Below are 26,029 nucleotides of genomic sequence, written 5' to 3'. Positions count from 1 at the left end.
GCCATATGGGCCTTCATGGGCCTTAGTGGAAAGGAGAAAGGGGCAGCCCAAGGGGGCTGCGCGCCTCCCCCCTTCCCCTACTCCTATTAGGACTAGGAGAGGTGGCCGTCCACCCCTCTCCCTCTTTCCCCCTTGGGAATCCTAGTTGGAATAGGATTGGGGGGGGGGAGTCCTACTCCCGGTAGGAGTAGAACTCCTCCTGCGCCTCTCTCCCTTGGCCGGCGCCCCCTCCCCCCTTGGCTCCTTTATATACTGAGGTAGAGGCACTCTAAACACACAAGTTGACACAAGTTGATCCACGTGATCTGTTCCTTAGCCGTGTGCGGTGCCCCCTGCCACCATATTCCTCGATAATACTGTAGCGGAGTTTAGGCGAAGCCCTGCTGCTGTAATTCATCAAGATCGTCACCACGCCGTCGTGCTGACGGAACTCTTCCCCGACACTTTGCTGGATCGGAGTCCGGGGATCGTCATCGAGCTGAACATGTGCTCGAACTCGGAGGTGCCGTAGTTTCGGTGCTTGATCGGTTGGATCGTGAAGACGTACGACTACTTCCTCTACGTCGTGTCATCGCTTCCGCAGTCGGTCTGCGTAGGGTACGTAGACAATACTCTCCCCCTCGTTGCTATGCATCACATGATCTTGCGTGTGCGTAGGAAAATTTTTGAAATTACTACGAAACCCAACAGGGGGAACTTTGGACCCTGAAATAGGGAAGTATTGTTCGACAGACGAGCAACTTGCAACACCCATCACGAAGCTTCAGGCAACAATCAAGGCAGCGCATGAAGGAAAGTTCATTCCCGACAAAGAGAAAGATGAGCTCACACAGGCCCTCGGGGGTCCTGAGCACCCTGGACGAACACGAGGCACAGCAGGCTCCGTTGTGTGGAAGGTTGGGTTTCCCAACGCAAGCGATTACAAAAACCAAGAGAAGAGGAGGAAAGTGGAGCTGAGCGAAGCTTCAGGCAAGAGTACGAAAGCTAGAGGAACGACAAGCTGTTGAGAACCAGCGAGATCCTGCCCAAGCTACCCCAGAAGCTACCCCGCCATCTCAGTGGAGAAGCAACATGGCTTCCACCAAGCTCATTCAGCAGCCTGACTTCATGGGTCCTAGCTACCCTGTGGATGCTATCACAGAGTCACACTAGTGCCAGCTTATGACGCAATGGTAGCACCTCAAAGTCAAGGCGGCTGTCGGCTCTGTGTTCCTTCCTGAACCCGACACAACTTTTCACTGCCTTCTGATTCCACAAGGCTATGTTGTTGTGATGGTGGATGAAATAACGGAGGGATTTGAGGAGCTCCAGCTTGACCACCCTACAGGTGAAGGGGAGACTCAGTTGGTCTTGCTCTGAAGACTCCATGTCTATGGCGGAAGGAGCACATCAAGCTTCTTAACTTCATGCCTCCAACGAGTCAGCCGGGCACTCCGCCTCCTCCTCCTCCGGTGAGTGATCAGGGCACTCCGCCTCCTACTCCGGCGCATGAGGGCGGCAGTACTCCGCCTACTCTCGCGCGTTTGAGCAGCCCGCCTCCTTCTTCGCCTCATCGGTGACGGCGGAACACAGACGCTGCCGCTCCGGCTGCTCCGATGCATCGTAGCACTCCGCCTCCTTCTTCTCCGCCTTGTAAGCAACGAAAGAAGACAGCTGCAACTACTCTGGCGTCTAGCAATACAGCCAGAGGCGGGAGGCAATACAGATTCGGTCCTTCTCTCAAGCCACTAGAGAAGTTACCATACGATATGAGCGAGGAGGAAAACAAGAAGATATGTAAAGCCCAAGTGAAGGACTTCTTTGAAACACAAAAATCAAAGAAACATCCACCTCTTGAAGAGAAGATAGATCCGGTGAAAGTGAAGCGCACTTTGGATGCCCTGAAGTGAGCACCACTGCCTCTGCCGCAAACCAACTATGACTGCATTATTGAAAGGACATATAAGGAAGCGGAGCAGTCAGGAAGTACTTGCAGTGATCGAAGGCTAGCAGAACGAAGAAGTGGGAAAAACTTCCCCAGCTCGGCGAACAAGCAAAGCAATCGTGCCCCCACTCAAGGTGTCTAGCGATATCGTTGCTGATCTTCCGAGGATGGTGCCGGGTACCAATCCTGGAGATTACATGCCCGACGATGCACTTTTGATACAATGGAGGTGGACACATTCAAATACCGGCACGTGAAGCCTCTCGTCAAACCTGGTCATCCTCCTCTAACAATGATGATGCAAAGATTCCATGATTGGTACATGGACATCTGCAGCAAGTCTGGGAAGGATACTTTGACGCTGAGAGATAAAGAGGAGCACGACCTCGTTGGAATTGATCTGTTGTCTGTTCCATATGAGGAGTCCTTCTAGTTTTTCAATCAAAAGGCCCTCGACAAAGTAATCATCACTTGCTACTGTTTGTAAGTACTACTTCTGTAATTAAGTCTCTATATATAGCTCAGCTCTTTCATTACATGCATATATAATTATCCTCACTATATTATGCAGATTGAGGATCATCAAATGCAAGAGAAGACAAATCGGTGATATTGGGTTCATTAACACAAATCTCATAGATGAACGAAATGTTAAACATGATGCCAAACAAACCGAGGCCAACTTGTTACGATCGTTACTTCGAAATCAAAACAAAGATACAATACTCTTTCCTTACGAATTCAAGTGAGTGTTACTGTCTTGTGCATATTCGGTTTCCCTTATTACTTGAGGTTATAGTAATGTAAATTGATGAGTTATGTATGCGTGCGCAGCTTCCATTTTATTCTGCTAGAGATTAAGCTTGCGCAGGGACTAGTAACCGTCATAGACTCGAGACAAAAAGATCCCGAGGAGTATGCGACCATGACTAAAATGCTCGAGAAGTAAGTTCAATCGATCATTATTGCACCATATCGGCAACTTTGTTCATTTCCTGATATCAAGTAATTGTTTTCTTTGTCTGGCAGGGTTTGGAAAAATTTCACCGCAGAAGCTCCGGGACTGCCTGGGGAGCTGTGATTTAAACACCCGAAAGTAACTACTACTAGCTAGTTCCGCGCATCATCCATTGATTCTACCTAGTTTCATTAATACCATATAGCATGCTTGCTTATCAATTTGACTGATCTCTATTTCTTGTAAAGTGGTTGTGGCAGGAACCCAGGAATAATTACTATGGATACTACATTTGCAAGTTCATCCGCCACACGACCTGTGAGCGGGGCTACTCTAAAAAACAATATGAAGTGCGTAAGCAATAATATTCACAATTTTATTTTATTACCATCATTTGTGTTGAGTTTCATTCATATATATGTATTGACCCCCTTCTTCAAATTAGATGTTTCAGATGCGGGATGAACTCCTACCACAAGATCGCATACGAGCAATTCAAGAGGAATTGGCGGGATTCTTTCTTGACCATGTCATCGATAAAGACGGAGAATACCATGTGGAACTTGAGTTCAGATGTTAGGGGATTGTAAGAGATCTTATATTGTATATATGTAGCCAGTAGCGTCAGATAGATATACGAGAACTTGTTGTTCGACCAATCTCTCGGAGAAGGAGAGGTCGATCACTTCTCTCTGTATATGTTCATGACGATCACTGTACTTAATGGTTTCCTTCATTTGCTTACTAGCTAGCTAGCTAGCGTGTCGAGTCCTCTCTATACGTATAGTATGTAGCGTCGATCAAGCACGGAGATAAGAGAGGACACTTCTCTCTATTAGCTAGCTAACACAATATATGAAACCCCTACAAAACACCCCAAACCCCCAACCCCCCTCCCTTCAAAAAAATCCCAGCCCCTGAACTGCTGACGCGTGGATGCCTTTTGGTCCCTGTTGGTGCTACCAACCGGGACAAAAGGTCCTCCTGCCTAGGCAAGCCGCAACGGCCAAGGGGAGCCTTATCTGTCCCGGTTCATAGGCGAACCGGGACTAAAGGTATTGGGCTTTAGTACCGACACTTTAGTCCCGGTTCGGGAACCGGGACAAATGGGCCTTATAAACTGGGACAAATGGGCCTTTTTCTACTAGTGTCACGTTTAAAGTTTCAAGACAAAATGAGTCGTGTCATATTCTGAGCAAAAAAAACACAACTACAAAAACAATGAATAGCGACTTTTATATAGTACTCCCTTCATTTCAGAATGTAGTGCATATTTTGGTTTATAAAAGTCAAACATGTCTACATTTGACCAAGTTTAAGGAAAAATTATCAACATCCATAATACAAAATAAGTATCATTAGATTCATCCTGAAGTGTAATTTTATATTCTATTTATTTATTATTTTAGATGCTTAGTCAAACAAAATGTCTTTGACTTCGAAAAATCAAAATATGCACTATATTGTGGAATGGATGGACTATTGATTTTCTTGTATTTTGCTCGGAATACAGAATTACTCATTTTGTTCTAAAGCTTTAAACATGAGTACTATGCTAGACCATGCATGCTGCCAAAATGTTTCAAATATACTAAACTATTTAGAAGAAAATAAATCAATTCCTCTTATTTACTTCCCTAAGTTTAGGCGGCAAGGATAAACTCTCACATCTAGACTTCACCGACGAGCCTGTGGATTCGCCTCCTCACTACATGCCGCCTCGGGCGGCCGATGACCGGGAGGGAAATCCCGGTGCTTCTGCTCCGGCTAGTAATTAAGGTTATGGTTCTTTAGTCCTTGCAGGAGTGGCGCTCGGGCAGATGACGGTGCTTCTTCTTCGAGTTTGTATTTCGGGTTTCGATCCTCCTTGAATTTATTTAGTCATAGTCGACGGAGCTCGGGTGTAGATTCCTGTCGTCTGCTTGGGACGGTGATGTTAGGATCTCTCCTCATGTGGTGATATTTGATGTTAGGCCTCTTTTAGTTCATAGGATAGAAATAGTATAGGAATAAGAAAAGTATAGGAAGTGAGATGACATGCATCTCAATTCCTAAAGAGAAAGACATGCCATTTGATCCATAGGATATGTTTTTTTCCTTTAAATGTGAAGGATTGAATCCTATCCTACATAGGAAAGAAACCCATTCCTACAAACCAAAGGGCTTCAAAGGAATTTTCCCTATAAAGTTTCTATCATTTACAATTCCTATAAAATTCGGCACGAAGACTTCCCGACTATCATCGATAAGGTTAAGCAGGCTCCAGTAAGAAAGCTGCGACAACGGCGCGTCGACAGTTCATTCTGGTGGGAGTAGTGGTTGCTCAGGGATATCAGAATCTCCATGTATTTTTTATTATTTTGAGATGCTTTGTATTTCCATTGAACTTTTATAACGGATCTGTTTTTTTTTTCAAAAAAAGTGAGAATTGTAGCAAATATTATAATCTAATATGATCGATTTACTTCATCTTTTTCATTTCTGGCTCCGGTAGTTGCTGAAATGTTTCTTCAGAGAAAAAGTAGTCCGAAATGTGACGGCACAGTAATCTCGAACGTGCTCTCTCAGCCGTTGGATCTTCGTGCTCGGACTCCGGTACCCGACGGTGTGATGCTCTAAGCCTCCGGCGACTCCGCCGCGCCCGCTTGCCTTCTCCCCGGCCGCTGCCGGCATCGAAGGCCTCCAGCAGTTCCTCGCCGCCTCGACGCGCGGCCGACACCTCCCGAGCCCGTGCGGCTCGGTGACAACGCCACTACTGGCCGCCCCCGCGCGCGATCCTCCCCTGGGGTTTCTCCTTCCGGTCGCGCAGCGCGCGGCTCGACGGGTTCGCTCTCGCCCACGGCCTCCTCCGTCTCGCACCTCGGAGAGTCAAACCCCAGCAGCCATTTCCTCCCTGAACAGCCAAGCACATACATGGGGTCAGCAATCAGATCAGTACCGATTTTGGATACAAGAGAAGAGATTTGAGGTGAGAATCAGCAACAAGAGGGAGATACAGATAGCAGGGAGGTGAGGAACAGGAGCAAAAGGATGAGAGGCTTCAGATGTTTCCATCATTTTCCCCGTCTCCTGTGACGCGCGCCTCTTTATATAGCATTGCTCCAGATCCTTGCCACTAGGCCCAGCCCAAGTTCCACGGCCCATTTTCCAGGGCAGTCCCACGAAGAGGGCATGACCTTTGGGGCATGACATTCTCGCCCCCTTAAAATGCGGCTTGTCCTCAAGCCGGTGATGTGAACCACCCGGATCCCATGGTACTAGCAGCTCAATGAGAAGTTCAATAATGTCGATGAAGCGGACACCACCCAGGTCCCATGGAGATTGTCTCTCGGGTACTCCTACGAGCTTAACAACCTGTTGCTGCAAAAATGGGTTTGGCCAGTCGACCCAAAAGATGTGATGCCAACTACTCCAAGAGATATTAAAGTTGTCACACTTCAGCTGCGCAGAGATCACTGCCATATCCGATGGAAAAATTGGGTTGTTTTCTCCGTCCCTCGGGTCAAGATAACATGATGTGCATACATATTCTGAGTAGTCTGAGCAAGCTGGGTGACCATGCAGGTTTTGAGTATGTAACATAATTCCTCCCTGAACACCAATGGAATGTGGTAGGAGCAGAGTATACTTGACAACTATGAAACTCCCTGGTGTGCAACTGTTTTCAACCAAAACTGCTAGAAAGATATTTGTGTTGGAATTTATCTCAAACATATGCCACTTCGTGAGCGTCCACTTAGGGCTAGGTTCAGGCAACATGTACAATGCTTTCCGAGATTGGAATATGGTTCCATCACTCAGAACATCAAAACCAGCAAGAATATAATAACCAACCACTTTGCTTACTTTCTTATCAGTTGTAGTCGCCCTCCTTGACATTTTGTCCTTCAATAAACACCATAATGTGGTGAGATCAAACTCTCAATGATGCCGAGGAGCCATACAACCAGATAAAAACACCCACTGTCAACTTGCATAACTTCCATCGTGAAATATAGCGTTGTACACCACCAGGGCAAATGATATGGCAAAGCTCCTCTATTCTCGTGCAGATGTATATATCCAATGGATACACCACTAATGTTAAGAAGAACCTGTTGTAACTTATGGTTTCCTGGATTAAAAGGCAACTCCAGATCCATAGGAAAATATTTATAACCGAAAAGATAGCCACCCGGAGTGGAGAACTGAAGTTCCACCACCGGTAGCTTGAGCCACTCCAGTGAGAGATAAACATTAGCTTCACCACCAAAAGATATCTTTCCATCAAGATGTATGTGCCACATCTTGTAACTGAGTCTTGCCGTGTGACATAGAGAGTATATCTCTTGAGCTGTAAGCCACCAAGACACTACTATTGCACATTTTGTTTGCAGAACTGGCTTAGAATCAAAGGCATGGACACTAGCATGGTTTAATTCTGGAATAGAGCTCGCGAGAATACAGCAGGGGTAAGCATCCATTTTCAGTTTACCAAGATTATGCACATGAACAATAAAGGGATTCGTCAACTGCCCTTGGACTGTAATGCTTAAAATTCCATTATCCAACTGAATAACATAGAGTGTCATGAGAGCTTCAGGTTGCATAGTAACTGGAACATAGAGTGTCCTGAGAGCTTCAGGTTGCATAATAACATAGAGTGTTCTAAGAGCTTCAGGGATCCTAGTATCCATCTGTTTTGCAGATCCCAAATGCAAAGTAGCATGACCAATAGCATGAGCTTGATGTACAAATTTAAAATCAGACCACCAATCAATGTGGTGCAGCACGCTCGCTTTAGTTGCAGAAAATAATGTGGAAAATTCATTTTGAAGAGACCACCAATATAAAGGCATGCCTTCACAGCGACCACTGGTTTTCCATGAGGAATTATGAACAATGGCACTGTCTACCTTACACGAAGACTGCATCGACTTATAGCAAAGAACATCTGTAGCACTGGACCGCCAACTAAACACAGAAGATGCAATATTTTACTGCAAGTTGGCTTTTCCCACACTGTGCTGTGGGCAAAAATAGTTGAAGGGCGATAGGCTTCGCTAAAGAGTTCCACTTCTGCTCTGCATAATATTAGGGCCTGATTAGCTGCTGCACAAATATGCAAATGCTTCTCTTCGATGGATTTCCCCAAGATACAACAAGGTACATATTGTGCTCTCCATAGACATCCATCCACCTGGCACTCTGTCATTAGTGAACTAGGTGCAGCTTCACTGAACAATATGTTCAGAATTGAACCAACACCCAAGACTTGCAAAGGGAGTCCAGTGTTGTGTTGTCCAGCAGAAAATAGAGCTTCAAAACTCACATCAGCTAACCGTACATTTTGAGGATCAGACCAATAGTTTTGGAACCTCCAGAACACATCCACCAAACACCAAGGAAAGTTGGAGGGATTACTCCTTAAGTGCCGCACCTCTGATTCTGCTAGAGCATACATTACTTCCAAGGACTCATTGAAAATAAGCCACCAATACCAGTCGATGTTCCCAAGGCTTGAGTTGCTGCGGTTGATGTCTCCTGCTTGCCTAAGAGATTGAGGGGTTGTTTTGTGTGAGTGCAGTCGAGGCCAGAAAGAGAGCTTCCCCCGGCACACCTTTGCACTGTAAATATCCTCTGTCATCATTCCTTGCCAATTCACACAGGGAGCCACCTCCCTGATTAACACCGTGGCGGCGCTCGGTGGTGGCTCGATGATGCCGCCACGAGCTGTACTGATGTCCTTGTCAAGGAAAGAGGGCCATGGTGCCGGCCGGACCACCGTCCCTTGTGGCTTCAAACCTGGTGTCACACCTGACATGAACACGTCCGTAAACACAAAGCCTTTCAACAAAAACCTGGTGGGCGTCGTCATGACGAACTTGAGGGAAGGAATCGGTCGCCACCACGGGGTTGGTGTGGCGACACTAAAGGTATTGGTGTCGAGAGCTTCGCCACACATAGCAGAGGTTGCAAGATCAGGGGAGATGTCGATGGTGGCATCACGACTTGGGTAATCCGTTGAGCACATGATCGGTGTTGGAGCAGCAAGGCTGCTGGCGTCGACGCCGCGATCTGCACTGCACAACACTGGGACCTCGAGCTTGGTGGAGACGATGCAGAGGGTCTCAGTAGGCATGAGACCATGAACTCCATGGTCGTAGCCATTGCCACGCTCCTCGACAGCCATGGCATCATCCTTCATGATCTCTTCCTCCCTAATTCTAGCAAGGCAGGATGCTCTGGTGATGCTAGATGGCGATTGCGAGTGCACAGCTACTTGAATATCCTTGTGCAAGCCATCGATGTACGGGTGGACAAAGCTCTTGATGCTTAGACTGGAGTCAAGATGCAGCACATGGTGTAGACGCTCCTAGAACAACATCGTGTACTCAGCCACGGTTCCCACCTGCGTCAGCTCGAGCAGCAAGTGCATGCGCAGGTGGAACTCACTCTCAGGCATTTCGTCGAACAGGTGATAGGCAGGAAGTGGGTTGGTGATTTTTTGTTGGCTCTGATTACCAAATTGTCACGACCCAAGCACATACATGGGGTGAGCAATCAGATAAGTACCGATTTTGGATACAAGAGAAGAGATTTGAGGTGAGAATCAGCAACAAGGCTGCTGGAGCACATGATCGGTGTTGGAGCAGCAAGGCTGCTGGCGTCGACGCCGCGATCTGCACTGCACAACACTGGGACCTCGAGCTTGGTGGAGACGATGCAGAGGGTCTCAGTAGGCATGAGACCATGAACTCCATGGTCGTAGCCATTGCCACGCTCCTCGACAGCCATGGCATCATCCTTCATGATCTCTTCCTCCCTAATTCTAGCAAGGCAGGATGCTCTGGTGATGCTAGATGGCGATTGCGAGTGCACAGCTACTTGAATATCCTTGTGCAAGCCATCGATGTACGGGTGGACAAAGCTCTTGATGCTTAGACTGGAGTCAAGATGCAGCACATGGTGTAGACGCTCCTAGAACAACATCGTGTACTCAGCCACGGTTCCCACTTGCGTCAGCTCGAGCAGCAAGTGCATGCGCAGGTGGAACTCACTCTCAGGCATTTCGTCGAACAGGTGATAGGCAGGAAGTGGGTTGGTGATTTTTTGTTGGCTCTGATTACCAAATTGTCACGACCCAAGCACATACATGGGGTGAGCAATCAGATAAGTACCGATTTTGGATACAAGAGAAGAGATTTGAGGTGAGAATCAGCAACAAGAGGGAGATACAGATAGCAGGGAGGTGAGGAACAGGAGCAAAAGGATGAGAGGCTTCAGATGGGCATTTGGCGCCCGTTTCTTCGGTTGCCGCAAACGGGCGCATACCCCGCCCCGCGCTGGGCCGGCCCGTTTCATTCTTTTTCTTTCTCTTAAAAAAGAGCAGCAAAAATCATATTGGGAATGTGAGGTCTCGAACTCGCGACCTCGCCGTTGAAACAGTAGCACACTAACCAACCGACCAGCACACAGATTTTGTCCATGTATTTATTTTCATCTTTTATTTACGTAGGCCGCGAGAGCCCACCAAACCAGATTTCACTGCTCGCTGATTTCTGGGCGTTTTTTTCTTTTATTTCTGGTTTCTTTTTTCTTTTTCTTTTATCATTTTCCTTTTTATATTTTCTTCAAAATGCGAATTTTTAAAAATTCGTGAAATTTTTAAAATTGAATGAACTTTTATCAAATTGATGAACTATTTTTAAAATTCAATGAAAATTTCAAAACTCCATGAACTTTTTAAAATGTGAACAATTATTGAGAACATGAACAAAAATTTATATACGACGAGCGATTTTCAAATATACACTAAACATTTTTTCGGTGTATGATGAACAATTTTTAACTACACAGTGAACATTTTTGTGATATACATTGAAATAATTTAAAACATATTATACATTTTTTATATAAAATGAACAAATTTTATACATTGAACATTTTTGTAATATAATCTGAACAATTTTTAACTACACATTGAACAATTTTGTGATATGCGCTGAAAAATTATTTAAATACCCATTGAACATTTTTTGATGTACACTGAACTTTCCTTACTGACCTTTTTAAAATTTCATGAGCTTTCAAATCCGTGAACTTTTTCCTGAAATGAGTGAACATTTTTTAATACATGAATCATTTTTTTAAAACAAATTCGTGAAACTTCTTTTTTTGTTCGTCGGCCCTTTTTTTTGGAACAGCGCGGCTTCAGTTATGTATTAATAATTTCATGGTAAAGTCAGCATGTCGAAGGTAGTAGCTCGACTGGTTATTCTGCGCGTGCGGCATGTTGTCGGTGCGAGTTCGAATCCTCGCTGCTGCCTGCACCAACATTTTTAGTGTTTTTTACGTTGGCGCTTCGTGATACTGGGCCGGCCCACGAGGGCGGTGCAGTGGGCGCCAATTGTGTTCAGCGGCGCTGAACGTTGGCGCTTCGTGATACTGGGCCGGCCCACGAGGGCGGTGCAGTGGGCGCCAATTGTGTTCAGCGGCGCTGAAGGCGCCCTATAGGAGCTCCCCTTCAGATGTTTCCATCGTTTTCCCCGTCTCCTGTGACGCGCGCCTCTTTATATAGCATTGCTCCAGATCCTTACCACTAGGCCCAGCCCAAGTTCCACGGCCCATTTTCCAGGGCAGTCCCACGAAGAGGGCATGACCTCTGGGGCATGACACTCCCCTAGGGTTTCTCCTTCCGGTCGCGCAGCGCGCGGCTCGACGGGTTCGCTCTCGCCCACGGCCTCCTCCGCCTCGCACCTCGGAGAGTCAAACCCCAGCAGCCATTTCCTTGGCAGGTCAGCCCTCGCTTCGGCGGCGTGGAAGACGAGTGAGCCATCAGCCAATACGCGGTAAGTCCTGCTCCTGCAGCTAGATTCCCAATTTACCTACAAATTTTCCATTGTTCCAAGCTGCGTTATCCCGTTCAGATTCAGTTATGCTCTCTGAATCACTGTTGCAATTCTGAATCAGTGTGCTCTCTGAAGAAATGTCTAATCACTTTTCAGTGGTTCAGGTTTGTTTATGTGTTCATAACTGAATCATACAGGTCTCACGTCTTCAGCATCAGTCAATCGATTGGTCTGCCTTCGTGTCTCCTATTGATTTGATCATCCTGTTTGTTTGATGTATGATCCGCAGCCGTTTCCTTGGCAGGCTAGCCCCCGCTTCGGCGGCGTGGAAGACGAGTGAGCCAATACAAGTGCCCTGTATGCGGTAAGTCCTAAAGCTAGATTCCCAATTTTTCGTGCTAAATTGGATGAAGTGCAGTTACCTACAAATTTCCCATTGTTTCAAGCTGTGTTACCCCATTCAGATTCAGTTATGAAGCATGTTGGTTCATCACGAAATTGTAATTCAGAATCAGTTTGCTCTGTGAAGAAATGTCTAATCACTTTGAGTGGTTCAGGTCTGTTTATGTGTTCTGGGTCGATGCCACCAAGTCCGACGATTCCAGCATCAGTCAATGGCTTGGTTCACCTTCGTGTCTCTGTTTGAGCTCCGCAGGTTACAATCACGGTATGAGCCAGGACTAGTCTTACAACATCCTTGTGTCGCTGTCAAAATAATTGTCACTTTTCCTCTTCCAATTTTTATATATTTTTCTTACTGCAATTTAACTGGTCACAGTCCATAACTCAGCCAGCCTGCACACGTTTTCCTGCAAAAGTCTTTGTTCCATTCTTCTGCTTTTCTTTACCCTTGCACCACGTTTCTTGCAAAAGTCTGAGTGAGACAACCGCCAATCCTGTACCAAGTCAAGTCAACTTACTCAAACATAACTTCTGGTACACAGATCATTTAAAAGAGCTAATCTTACACACATGGTCGTCCAGGCTCCAACCGAAGCAGCAAGCACTCCCAAGTTCTTGTAGTCCTCCACTTCCTATAAACTCTAGATATCATGTTCTCAATCTTATCTCCACTCTGTATTTTGCTAATCCTTCCCCTCTTCATCACCACACCAATAGCAGCAGCACAAGCAAACATAACTGAGATCGACCGCCAGGCCCTCCTTTGCTTCAAGTCCGGCATCAACTCTTATGCCCATGGCACACTAGACTCGTGAGCAATGGCTCACTAAACTTTTGCAGCTGGACAGGGGTCAACTGCAGCACAACGTTTCCACCCCAGGTGGTCTCTCTTAACCTCACCTCTGTACAACTCAGTGGGCAATTATCTGGATGCCTAGGCAACTTGGCTCTTCTATCGTGGATGAACCTTGCCGATAATCATCTGTCGGGAACCATCCCTGAAGAGTTGGGTAAGCTTCCAAACCTCCATACACTGAATCTTGCCGGCAACAGTCTTCAAGGTAACATCCCTCTTTCCTTAGGCGCTACCAGTTCTCTTAGCTATGTCAATCTTGCAAACAACACGCTTACCGGCGGTATCCCTCTCTCATTGGCCAGTAGCTCCTCACTTAGCACACTTATACTGTCACGTAATAGCCTCTCTGGAGAGATCCCTTCTACTTTGTTTGATAACTCGTCTGAGCTTACTATGATTGATCTCCAGATGAATTCTTTCACTGGTGCCATCCCACCTTTCCATGAAGCTACAGCTCTCAGATTTCTTTGCCTGACAGGAAACTTCCTCTCTGGAAGCATACCTCCTTCAATAGGAAATATTTCTTCCCTCACTTCTATATTGCTCGGCCAAAATAGGTTATCAGGATTAATTCCAGACACTTTGAGTCACATTACAAAATTGCTTGAGCTTGATCTAAGTTTCAACAGCTTATCAGGGAGTGTCCCGTTGTCTCTTTACAACATGACATCACTCAGGTACTTTAGGATAGGCACCAATGCCCTTGTTGGACAGATACCATCTCACATTGGTTACTCACTACTAAACCTCCATTCCCTAATCCTGGGAAGCAACAGGCTGGAGGGTCTGATCCCTGCTTCACTAGCCAACATGTTCAATCTTCAAATACTTGATCTTTCAAACAACTCCTTACATGGCTCTGTGCCATCTCTTGGTTCATTGGCAAACTTGCGTCAGTTAGATTTAGGGAGGAACTTGCTAGAAGCACATGACTGGTCATTTCTTACATCTCTGGCAAGTTGCACCCAGCTGACAAAATTGTCCTTGGAAGGGAATGCTCTGAATGGCAGCTTACCTATAGCAGTTGTTAATCTTTCCCCAACACTAGAAGATTTATCGCTTGCATCAAACCAAATTTCAGGCTCCATACCTGTTGAGATTAACAATCTTGTTAATCTGACTTCACTTAGGATGGAAAGCAATTTTCTTTCGGGAAACATACCTTCTACCATTGGGAAGCTGCAATACCTATATATCCTAAGTCTATCAAACAACAAATTATCAGGTCTTATCCCTCCCTCGGTTGGTGACATTACTCAACAAGGCAAGCTTTATCTTAGTGATAACAAGTTGACAGGTAACATACCTGGTAGTTTAGGTCAGTGCAAGGGACTTCTTGAACTCAACTTGTCTCGAAACAACCTCAATGGGTCAATACCAGTCAAACTCTTTGCTAACCCTCCATTTTCCTTGGGTCTGGACTTCTCACACAACAATCTCACCGGGGAACTACCATCGGAACTTGGTACACATGGTGTTGGTGATGGTCCAACATCCCTTCACATGGAAGTAAACAAGTTTCATGGGCAAATTCCAGCAAGATGGCAGTTAGCATCAACCCTGCAGATTAATCTTTCTCACAATGACTTATCTGGTGCTGTGCCTGAATTATTTGGGTACCTTCCTAAGTTGGAGCAACTCGATCTATCTTACAACAACTTGGAAGGGGCTATTCCTACAAGTGGGATCTTTGAGAATTCTACCGCAGTAGTTTTGGATGGAAACAAGGGACTCTGTTCGAATTCCTCGAGGCTAGCATTACCAATTTGTCCTGGCATCTCATCTTCAGCAACTAAAACAAAGCACCATATGTCCTTGCTGGCAACCTCGCTGCTAATTGTACTACCACCACTTACTATTGCTTCCCTAATCTTGCTATGGTTTCTGCCCGCTCTTTGGAAGAGAGCGGTGTTCTTATTTTTCCAATTGGCGGTTGTGTCGAAGAAGATGTTTCATTTTGTTACCCATCACAAGAGAAGAGAAGTGCATACAGTTCCGCGCAACGATGAGAAGAAGCTAAAGAGGGTGTCATATCAAGACATTCTTAAAGCTACCAACTGGTTTTCTTCGCTTCATACTATCAGCTCAACCTCTACTGGGTCAGTTTATGTTGGTAGGTTCAAGTTCGACAGGAGATTGGTTGCCATCAAAGTATTCAACTTGAGTGAACCTACCGGAAGTGATAGTTACTTTATTGAGTGTGAAGTGCTACGAAACACCCGCCATAGAAATATAATGTGTCCTGTGACCGTATGCTCGACACTTGATTCACAAAATCATGAGTTCAAAGCGCTGATATTCAAGTTCATGGTTAATGGCAGCCTTGACAGATGGTTACACTCTGAGCAACACAATGGAATCCCAGGCAGAGTGCTAAACTTTGGCCAGAGGATTTGCATAGCGGCGGATGTGGCTTCTGCTCTTGATTATGTCCACAACCAACTGACGCCTCCTTTGATCCATTGTGATTTGAAGCCAGAGAATATCCTTTTGGACGATGACATGACCGCGCGGCTCAGTGATTTCGGCTCAGCAAAGTTTTTGTCGCTGGATATGTTTATTCCTGAAAGCCTGGATGATGTTGGAGGAACAGTTGGATACATGGCACCCGGTTTGTTTTGCTTTTCCATTTCCACTTAATTATACTTTGTCTTTTACGTATGTGAATTATTCTAAAGCATTGTTTCTTTGTAGAGTACGGGATGGGCTACGAGATCTCTGTAGGAGCTGATGCATATAGTTTTGGAGTGCTTCTGCTGGAGTTGCTTACCAGAAAACGACCAACTGATGATATGTTTGTTGATGGACTTACCCTTCCCATTTTCTCTGAATCCATGTTCCCTGAAAGAGTCGCGGAGATTCTAGATCCTCGAATGGGACATGAGGAGCATCAAGGGTGTGCAGAAGTATGGACGCAGAGATATATTGTCCCCCTGATTGCTCTTGGGTTGTCATGTACCGTGGAATCTCCGAAGGACAGACCTGGAATGAAAGATGTTTGTGCAAAACTTTCTGCTATAAGAGACGCTTTTCTGGAACACCGTGATGACGATTGATGGATATTTGTGCTCTGTTAGAGCACGCTGATTCTTTATTATTAAGAATGTAGTAACAAGTAAAGTTCATTCTTCATAGTACCCTGTCTATTTGACAAACTGGAAGAAACTTTGAGGCTTGAGCACAAAGATATGATTTGCAGTGGCAATAATTGGCTACAAAAAGAATCAACTGTTCTTTGTTGTATATTTGTTGAATTATTTTTATTTTGACCTTGAGCTGTGTGTATGGCGAAATTCTTGTACTAGTTAATTTTGTAAAGGGCACTATATATATGAATGTGTTTTCCTCCCATAAAATCTTTTGCCCAGCTTAATAAAGCAAAGCATTATTTTTCTGTCAACTTTTGGTCCATGATAAAATGAGACAAAGTTGACACTCAATTTTCAAAACCAGATCAATTTGGCCCCTTGCCTATACCTGCCTCAAAGAGGTTTGATTGATGAAGTGTTGCTGTATTAGTAATGAAACTGAAAGTCATAAAAAAAGAGAAAATAGGAATTACGGGAAGAAGGAAAATGTGTTTCGAAAAGGGAACATCCATTTCAGAAATCATGAAAGATTGAAAAAATGTGATAAAATATCTGAAAACCCGAAATGAAAGGAAAACAAAGAATGGACGGACCAAAAATATAAAATATAAGATCTTTTACCAATTTTTTCATGAGTTGACTGTATATAGGCACATTTTTGTGTGTTTGTTCACTCACTTTACTCCGTATGTTGTTTATATTGAAATATTCAAATCATCTTATGTTTGTGAAAGGAAGGGAGTAGAAGATAAAATAAAGAGACAACATGATCGTATTTTTTCTTGTTTTAATGATAGGGATTATTTTGCTTTTCTTTGATAATATTTTTTATAAATATAAACAGGAGTTAGTCTGATATCTATGAAAATGACCACTTTACCCCTCCCTTCTTCCTCCCAAATCCTCTCCTCTCCTCTCCGGTCACGGCTCCGGCATACCGGTCGACGCTCGGGGATGAGAAGCAGCCCATTTCTTTCCTGACCCCAAAATTGATGACTCTTAACGACGTGAGCGCCACCTGCAATTGCCCGCCGCCCACCGGCGCCGTGTGTCTCCCGCCGCGGGGAAGGCGCAGGCGAGGCGAAGGTACCCGCACAGTGGGACAGGGCCGGCTGAGGTGGCACTAGGGCAGATACAATTTGAGGAGCAGCGTCTTGAGCCCCAAGCCCAAGTGCCACATCCTCGGCAGGGATGTGTCGGGCTATTTTTTATTATTATTTTATGCTCTGGTGGGACGGTAAAGAATTGGTTTATCTGGTTTGTATGATGAGTAAGCCCATTACATATTTTAAGACCTTGGCGTGAGGTATTTGTGCTAACTACCATATATTGCTTGTGCAGAATGCGTGTGAGTCGAGCAAGAAGTTCTTGTTATACTTGCTCAAATATTATGCGAACGAAGCTAAAAACAACATTTATGATATTGTGCGAGAATTTCTTAAGCACATCATGTAGATCTTAATTTGTAACAGATTTTTAGTTGGATAATCAGTCTATATGTATACATCTTCAAATTGCCTTTTTGTTATCAATTTACATTGCAAATAAATTGTACCTCAATTGCAACCCGATTGTGTTCGTGCTATATTTTCTCTAATATGTGAAATTTAACATGCATTATGTTTATATAACTCCAGCAAAATACTACTACCTCCATTCCCAAATATAAGTCTTTTTAGAGATTCCAACAAGTGACTACATACGGAGCAAAATGAGTGAATCTACACTCTAAAATATGTCTACATACATCCATATATTGTACTTCATTTGAAATGTCTAAAAAGACTTATATTTAGGAACAAAGAAAGTATTTCAGAAGCCCGTGGCAACACACGTGCATTCTACTATTTGTCATAAAAAACGTTCGTTTTGCCATGTGCAGGTACTTAACATTTCCATAAGAGTCAATTACACCGATGGTGCTACAACTTGGCGTAAACGATCACTTTGGTGCTAGAAGTTGCGGTGTACATCGAAGTGGTGCAAAAACTTGGCATTGACGTGCAAATACAGTGCTTATCTTTTTTGTATGCGTAATCGGTGCTGACCAGGTGCGTGGGGCCCGTTGTCAGCCACTAGACCATAGAAAATGGACGTATGGCCTGAATTTTTCAAAACCACCCTCGATTTAAAAAAAAAAATCTGTTGACGTGGGAGATTTTGTCACCTAAGAAGTGGGGCCCGCCTGTAACTTGAGAGCAAAAACTAAATGGCAATGACGTTGGTATCGAGCACACAACCTCGCCTATGAAAGAGATCTGGCTTACACCACTCAACCTGTTCCGTTTGCTTTGTCATTACGGATAACAACCATTACATACTTGATCTAGGCGCAGGCGGAGGTTAATTTTTTCTTTTGAGAATATGGCGGAGGTTAAATTAGCTACGGATCTTGCGGCCCATTCTGCACCTGCTAGTTTTTTTCTAAATTTTTATGTAAAAAGTATCCAAATTATACTCTCAGTAATAAAATTAACGTTCCCTCAAAAAAAGTAATAAAATTAACTCATGAATATTTCTGTTTATAAATATTGTACATACAAACAGAATAAATTACATTTATACAGTCACATATTATTTAAAAATACTAAAATATTTAATAATATTTATGAATTATAATTTATTTGCATAACTTATAATAAAAATGTACTATTCAAAAAATTATTTAAGTTATACAGCATTTCAATAGTTATACACACGTTTTTATAACTAAAATATTCATAATTTATACTTTAAACTGTTCATATGAATATTCATTTCCTATATTTAAATAATATTTATGAATTATAATTTTTTTGCATAACTTATAATAAAAAAGTACTATTCAAAAATTTATTTTATTGAGACAGCATTTCAATAATTATACGCATGTTTTTGTAACTAAAAATATTCATAATTTATAATTTAAACTGTTGATATGAATATTCATTTCTATAATTTAAATATAAGACGTGACTGTATAATATTAAGTATCCGTTAAACATATTAATTCTTATATAATGTCCATATTAACTAAATAATTTTCATATCATACACGGATATACATTTAAATGTTATTATTTAATAATAATGGTTTGTCTGTATAATATTTGTATCACAAATATTTGAAACATAACTTTTATTAAATATTATGCGTCTGTTTATCCACAGTGACTCTGCGAGCGTGATGGCATGTTGGTTAGACAAATTGGTATCTAGGTCTTGATAGTGGGCTCGAGACCAAGCGAACTGGCCTCACTTTTAGTTTAATTTAATTTTTACTCTCTTCTGACACACGGGACCCACTGGTCATAGAGGTGAAAAAATGCCACATCAATAGTTTTTTTTGAGAAAAAAATATATCTCGAGGTGTTTTTCAAAAAAATCAGGCCACACACCCGTTCTCTCTGGCCCAGTGGCTAGCAGCAGGCCCCACGCGTCTAGTCAGCACCGACTCCGTATATAAACGAGATAAGCACTGTATTTGCACGTCAATGTCAAGTTTTTGCACCACTTCGATGTACACCACAATTTCCAGCACTAAAGTGACCATTTACGCCAAGTTGTAGCATCACCGGTGTAATTGACTCTTTCTGTAAATGCATACCCCCTCTATTCACAAATATAAGGTCTTTTACTAACTTTTTGTCGGAATTGCATGTATATATCCACGTTTTAGTGTGTTTATTCACTCATTTTAGTTCGTATATCGTTCATATTGAACGGAGGGAGTAGAAAGTAGAAGATAAAATAAAGAGTCAACATGATGGAATTTTGCTTGTTATAATGATAGGGTTTTTTTGCTTTTCTTTTATATACTAATATTTTTTATAAATAAACAGGAGTAAGTCTGATATCTACGAAAATGACCACTTTACCCCACCCTTCTTCCTCCCAAATCCTCTCTATCTCCGGTCACCGGCTCCGGCAGCCCGCTCGGCGCTCGGGGATGAGAAGCAGCCGCGCGAGGGAGAAACTCCCAATCCTCCCCCACCCAAACCGATGGCCCTCAACGACGCGAGCGCCGGCCGCAATCTCCCGCCGCCCACCTCCCCCGCGTGCCTCCCGCCGCGCGGAAGGCGCAGGCAAGGAGGAGGCACCCGCACGGCGGGATAGGGGGCCCGGCCGAGGTGGCACCAGGGCAGATGCAATGTGAGGAGCAGCGTCTTGAGCCCCGGCCGGCCGGACATCGGCATCCCCAACCCCAGGTATACTGTACCTGCATCTGTCATTCTCTACACACCAAATTTGTGGTCGAATTCGTTCGACTTGATTGCGACTCTGCCTACTGCAGCGGTGGCTACCTAGGTGACACTGTAATTTGTGCTCGCCCTGTTACTGTTAGGATGCTGGGAGATGGTGCACACAATTCCTTGGCAGCGTTATGGATTTGAGATGAAGAAGAAGGGGGAGAGGTGATGCTGGCAATTCCTAACGCCTACAATTCAATCATCTGGTATTATCATGTGGAGAGGAGTATGTTTGGAACATTTCATTTTGGCAGCCATCTCTTTTGAATCTATCAGCTGGTTCGTGTGGAGGAAGTTCGATGATGGGGATAGCTGGATACTGACTGCAAAATGTTGTGGACTAATAATTGATTTTCCCGCAGCACGATGGATGGAGAAGTCTCCGGCTTGCCCCGTTTCTTCTCCTTGATGACTGAATTGGCACTTCTCTGGCTTGGGCTTTACAGTAGGATACTTCCTGAACCACAGAGCCAACTGTATGCAAATATTTATTCTGTGTTACTTGATGGTGGCAAAGAAATAATGGTAACTGATGCTCCCCTTTTCTACTATTCATCCCAGTCAATATTTCCATGATTGTGTGGATTTTGGGTTGCAGAAGCTGTTGGTTGTATAGCAAGCACATATTTTCTTCATCCACATAAACCTCTCACAAGTTCCTTTTATGCTCAGGCCTTTTTCAGTCATAAATAAGTGGCACTGAAGTCAAGAAGAAGTTTCAACTCCCCTGTTCCTCTAACATATGTCTGAGCACACACACACACACACACACACACACACACACACACACACACACACACACACACAAAATATTTAACAAACACACTCCGTTAGAAGCTGTAGGTTGTATAGCAAGCAGAGAATAGTATTTGTACTTCTATAGAGACTGGTTTATGCACACGTTTTCTCACAAGTTCCTTTCTGCTCAGGCTATTTTTCAATCATCCGGCGGCGTGAGCTACTACCAAGCTAACCAAGACGATGCTGAAGTCAAAGTATAGAAGTTTCAACTCCCCTACCCTTACTTCCACATATATCTAAGCACACACACACACACACACACACAAATATTTTAATAAGCACACTCCATTAGGACAAGAAGAGAGACATGGCTCCTCAAGTTTTTCGCACCCAATCTCTGATTCCTCCGTCCCACCATGCACTCTTCCTTCTTTCCACCATCCTCATATTTCTGTCCTCCAACACTATCATATTCTCATCGGCACAGGCTACCAACAAAACTGAAGATGACCGGCAAGCCCTTCTCTGCTTCAAAGCTGGCATCTCCAAGGACCCCGCCGGTGTTCTTGGATCATGGCGCAATGACTCGCTTAACTTCTGCAGCTGGCGAGGGGTCAACTGCAGCACCACCCTCCCGATCCGTGTCGTGTCCCTCCAATTGAGGTCCGCGCAGCTCACAGGAACACTATCCAGTTGTACAGCTGCCCTTACTTCTCTATTTCAGTTGAACCTTTGGAATAATAAGTTATCTGGAAGCGTACCTGAAGAGATAGGTGAGCTTCGAAGCCTCCAAACCCTGATGCTTGCTGGCAACAGGCTTTCAGGTAACATCCCTCTGTCACTAGGTACAGCTGCATCTCTTACATATGTCAACCTTGCAAACAATTCTCTTAGCGGAGCTATCCCTGATTCCTTAGCAAATAGTTCATCACTCAGTGAGATAATCTTCTCACGTAATGACTTATCTGGGTTGATCCCAGCTAATCTGTTCAGCGCATCCAAACTTGTTGCTGTTGACCTCCGGTCGAATGCTCTCTCCGGGCCTATCCCACATTTCCAAAAGATGGATGCTCTGCAATTTCTCGATCTTACAGGGAATTTGTTTTCTGGTACTATACCAGCATCTTTAGGAAATGTTTCATCCTTGCATTCACTCCTGCTAGCACAAAACAACTTGACAGGATCAGTTCCGGCAACTTTGGGTCAAATTCCAAACCTAAACAGGGTAGATCTAAGTAATAATATGTTCTCGGGATATGTCCCAGCCACACTGTACAATGCGTCATCAGTCACACTCTTTAGCTTAGGCACCAACAATTTTATTGGACACATACCTTCTGAAATTGGCCACTCACTTCCAAATCTTCAAACATTGGTAATGGGAGGCAACGGATTTCGTGGACCAATCCCAGATTCTCTGACCAACATGTCAAAGCTCCAAGTGCTTGATCTTTCAAGCAACTTGCTGACTGGCGTGGTGCCATCCCTAGGATCCTTGGCAGACATGAGTCAACTGCTTTTACGTAATAATAAACTCGAAGCTGGCGACTGGGCCTTCCTTACCTCTCTGACCAATTGCACTCAGTTGTTAATATTATCAATGGATGGAAATATCCTGAATGGAAGTTTGCCAAAAGCAGTAGGCAAACTTTCAACAAAGCTTCAGCGGTTAAGCGTTGGAAGAAACCAAATTTCTGGAGACATACCAGCTGAGATAGGCAAGCTTGTAAATCTCGCTCTGCTTGACATGGGCCAGAACATGCTCTCAGGACAAATTCCCATGACAGTTTGGAACTTAAGCAACTTAATTGTCCTAAAACTTTCCATGAATAGGTTGTCAGGTCAGATTCCATCAACAGTTGGTAATCTTGTTCAACTCAACCAGCTTGATCTTGATGGCAATGAATTATCTGGAAACATACCAGCAAATATAGGACAGTGCAAAAGGCTTGCTATGCTGAACATGTCAGTTAACCGCCTTGATGGATCCATACCAATAGAACTCTTTGGTATTTCTTCCCTTTCGTTGGGTTTGGACTTGTCAAACAACCACCTGACTGGGCCTATACCACAGGAAGTTGCTAACCTGATCAATCTTGGCCTCCTAAATGTTTCCAATAACAAATTATCTGGTGGCCTTCCTTATGAACTTGGCCAGTGTGTTCAACTGCTATCCCTTCAAATAGAACGCAACATGATCAGCGGGTATATTCCTCAGTCTTTCAGTGCACTGAAGGTCATACAGCAGATAGATCTGTCCGAGAACAATTTAATTGGTCAAATTCCACAGTATTTTGGGAACTTCAGCAGCTTAAATTATATTAATATGTCATACAACAAATTGGAAGGGCCAATCCCGACTGGTGGCATATTTGGAAATTCAACTGCAGTATTCCTGCAAGGCAACACAGGGTTATGTGCAGCTGTTGCCATATTTGGACTGCCCATTTGCCCCACCACCCCAGCAACAAAAAAGAAGATAAATGCACGCCTGCTGCTGATAATAACTGCATTGATTACTATTGCTTTGTTCTCTACTATATGTGTTGTTGTCACTGTTATGAAGAGGACCAAAACTCAACCATCTGAAAACTTCAAGGAAACAATGAAGAGGGTGTCATATGGGAACATCCTTAAAGCCACCAATTGGTTCTCTCTAGTCAACCGGATAAGCTCAAGTCATACAGCATCAGTCTACATTGGTCGATTTGAGTTCGAGACAGATCTCGTGGCCATCAAGGTGTTCCATCTCAGTGAGCAGGGTTCGAGAACTAGCTTTTTCACCGAGTGCGAAGTTCTGAAAAACACCCGCCACCGCAATCTGGTTCAAGCTATCACTGTGTGCTCAACCGTAGATTTCGAGGGAGATGAATTCAAGGCTATAGTATATGAGTTCATGGCAAACGGTAGCCTGGACATGTGGATACACCCAAGGGTTGGCAGCTCAAGGAGGCTGTTGAGCTTGGGCCAGCGGATAAGTATTGCGGCTGATGTAGCTTCTGCTCTGGACTATATGCACAACCAGCTGACACCTCCTTTGATTCACTGTGATCTGAAACCGAGCAATGTTCTGCTTGACTACGACATGACCTCACGCATTGGCGATTTTGGGTCCGCCAAGTTTCTCTGTTCAAGTATCGGCAGACCAGAAGGCTTGATTGGTGTAGGAGGAACAATCGGATATATCGCTCCTGGTAAGTTGCGCTTTTTTCTTTCTTTGAGATGACTGTTGAGCTTGATGCTGAACTATCTTTGTTTTGTTAGTTTCACAAGCACTTACGCGCATTGCTCCTGTTTTACAGAATACGGGATGGGATGCAAAGTCTCGACAGGTGGCGACGTGTACGGCTTCGGCGTGCTGCTACTGGCGATGCTCACGGCGATGCGACCTACGGATGCACAATGCAGCAACGCCCTCAGCCTCCACAAGTATGTCGATCGAGCCTTCCCCGAGAGGATCGCTGAGATTGTAGATCCCCATATGCCATCCGAGGAGGACGAGGCGGCTGCTTCTCTGCGTATGCAAAACTACATTATACCTTTGGTCAGTATTGGCCTGATGTGTACCATGGATTCGCCGCAAGATAGACCAGGTATGCATGATGTCTGTGCCAAAATTGTTGCCATGAAAGAGGCATTTGTCGAGACCTTGTGATTACGACAACTAGTGGGTCGAGCAGTGAGATGTTAAAGGTCATGTATATACATTCAGAAGAACAGTACGGTTACTACACTACTGTAATGCTATAGGAGTGAGGCTCAGAATTGGATATACTTATTACAGTAGCTGTATCACTTGTAGAATAATTCCAACATTTTTTGTATGTATCTGGTAAATATGAACCATTATGCTATGTGCCCGCTAAAATAACCAGGGTAAATATTTCTCTTTTTATCTCAGATTGAAGTTATTTTTTTAGCATTTGGGAACGAAAGTTGAAGCTCTTTTAAAACTTTGTTTCACTAAACAACGAAGGTGTGATTTTCTGAGATGCTGATTAGTTCATGTTTTTGAATAAGTGTTGCCAATTTAATTCTTCTTTTGGAGCCATGAATGTCAAATACTGAAGAACACTCAACTTTCAAACCAGATAATTTGGCCTCTAACCAGGCTCAAAGCGGTTTGATGGTAGTAAAAAAAGCAATTAATAACAGATAAACCTAGGAAATGTGAACAATAGAAATGTGTTCAAAAGGACTATTTGTTTCAAAAAACAATGAAATAGTGGGGGTTAAACAAAAAGTTGATTAGTTGAAGATAAAATACTGGGAAAACTAAAAGAATAGGCAACATAAAGAGGAACATTTTGAAATGTTTATTAAAAATCAAGAAACATGATGTTTTTCATGAATGCTCATACAAGACTTATGAAGTTCCAAACATGTTTGTGAAGTTCCAAAAAAAGAGAGTTGTAAGCAATAAACATAGAGAAAATGAGGAAATATGAAGGGAAAAAAAGGAAAACATGTTTGAAATGAGAAAAATATTATTTTAGTTCTGTTGCAGCATGTTGATGCGGTATTTAAGGAAAAAATATATATTGTTTTGTAATAGTAGAGTGCATCATGTATTTAACAAACTGGAAGAAACTTTGAGCACATTGAAAATATCAACAATGTTTTTTAGGCCTTGTACGATGCAACGTGCTTTAGCACTACTAGGGAAAACCCTACTAGTAGCGCTTGTTTTGTAGCTAGCAGTAGCGCTTGGACAAGCGCTACCACTAAGGCGCTACAGCTAACTATTAGCAGTAGCGCTGGAATGCTAACACTACTGCTATACCAAGTTAGCAGTAGCGCTTTATTTGGTAAAGCACTAGTAGCAGTAGCGTTTCTTCTGGAAAGCGTTGCTGCTAACTTTTTCTATATTTTTGAAAATACAGCTTATTTCCGTTGTGGTTTTACATACAGTACTTTCATTATATGATTTTATGACCATGATTAGTTATTATATATAACAGTGGGTGAAATGAACATGGAGTAGATTCAAGTGGAGGCA

General features: G+C 43.7%; 1 protein-coding gene and 1 pseudogene across 7 annotated transcripts; both read left to right on the top strand.

The window, feature by feature from the left end:
• Nucleotides 1-11,479: 11,479 nt before the first annotated feature.
• LOC123043407 (probable LRR receptor-like serine/threonine-protein kinase At3g47570) lies at nt 11,480-16,365 on the top strand (annotated as a pseudogene).
• A 3,552-nt stretch (nt 16,366-19,917) lies between these two features.
• On the top strand, nt 19,918-24,918 carry LOC543053 (probable LRR receptor-like serine/threonine-protein kinase At3g47570). Of its 7 annotated transcripts, none has more exons than XM_044465835.1 (5): nt 19,918-20,247; nt 20,385-20,454; nt 20,652-20,814; nt 21,219-24,224; nt 24,333-24,918. In XM_044465835.1, exons 4-5 carry the CDS (start codon nt 21,398-21,400, stop codon nt 24,683-24,685), a joined length of 3,180 nt encoding a protein of 1,059 aa, XP_044321770.1. In that variant the 5' UTR covers nt 19,918-20,247; nt 20,385-20,454; nt 20,652-20,814; nt 21,219-21,397; the 3' UTR covers nt 24,686-24,918. The 7 variants fall into 7 exon arrangements, with proteins under 7 accessions (XP_044321770.1, XP_044321768.1, XP_044321767.1 ...); XM_044465833.1 differs by having other exon boundaries at nt 20,385-20,495; XM_044465832.1 differs by having other exon boundaries at nt 20,385-20,495; nt 20,652-24,224.
• Nucleotides 24,919-26,029: the final 1,111 nt, after the last annotated feature.

This window comes from Triticum aestivum, chromosome 2B, assembly GCF_018294505.1.
Source record: "Triticum aestivum cultivar Chinese Spring chromosome 2B, IWGSC CS RefSeq v2.1, whole genome shotgun sequence".
Classification (NCBI taxonomy): Eukaryota; Viridiplantae; Streptophyta; class Magnoliopsida; order Poales; family Poaceae; genus Triticum; species Triticum aestivum.
Note: the sequence above shows the minus strand (reverse complement) of the source record. Positions and strands in the feature narration are given on the sequence as shown.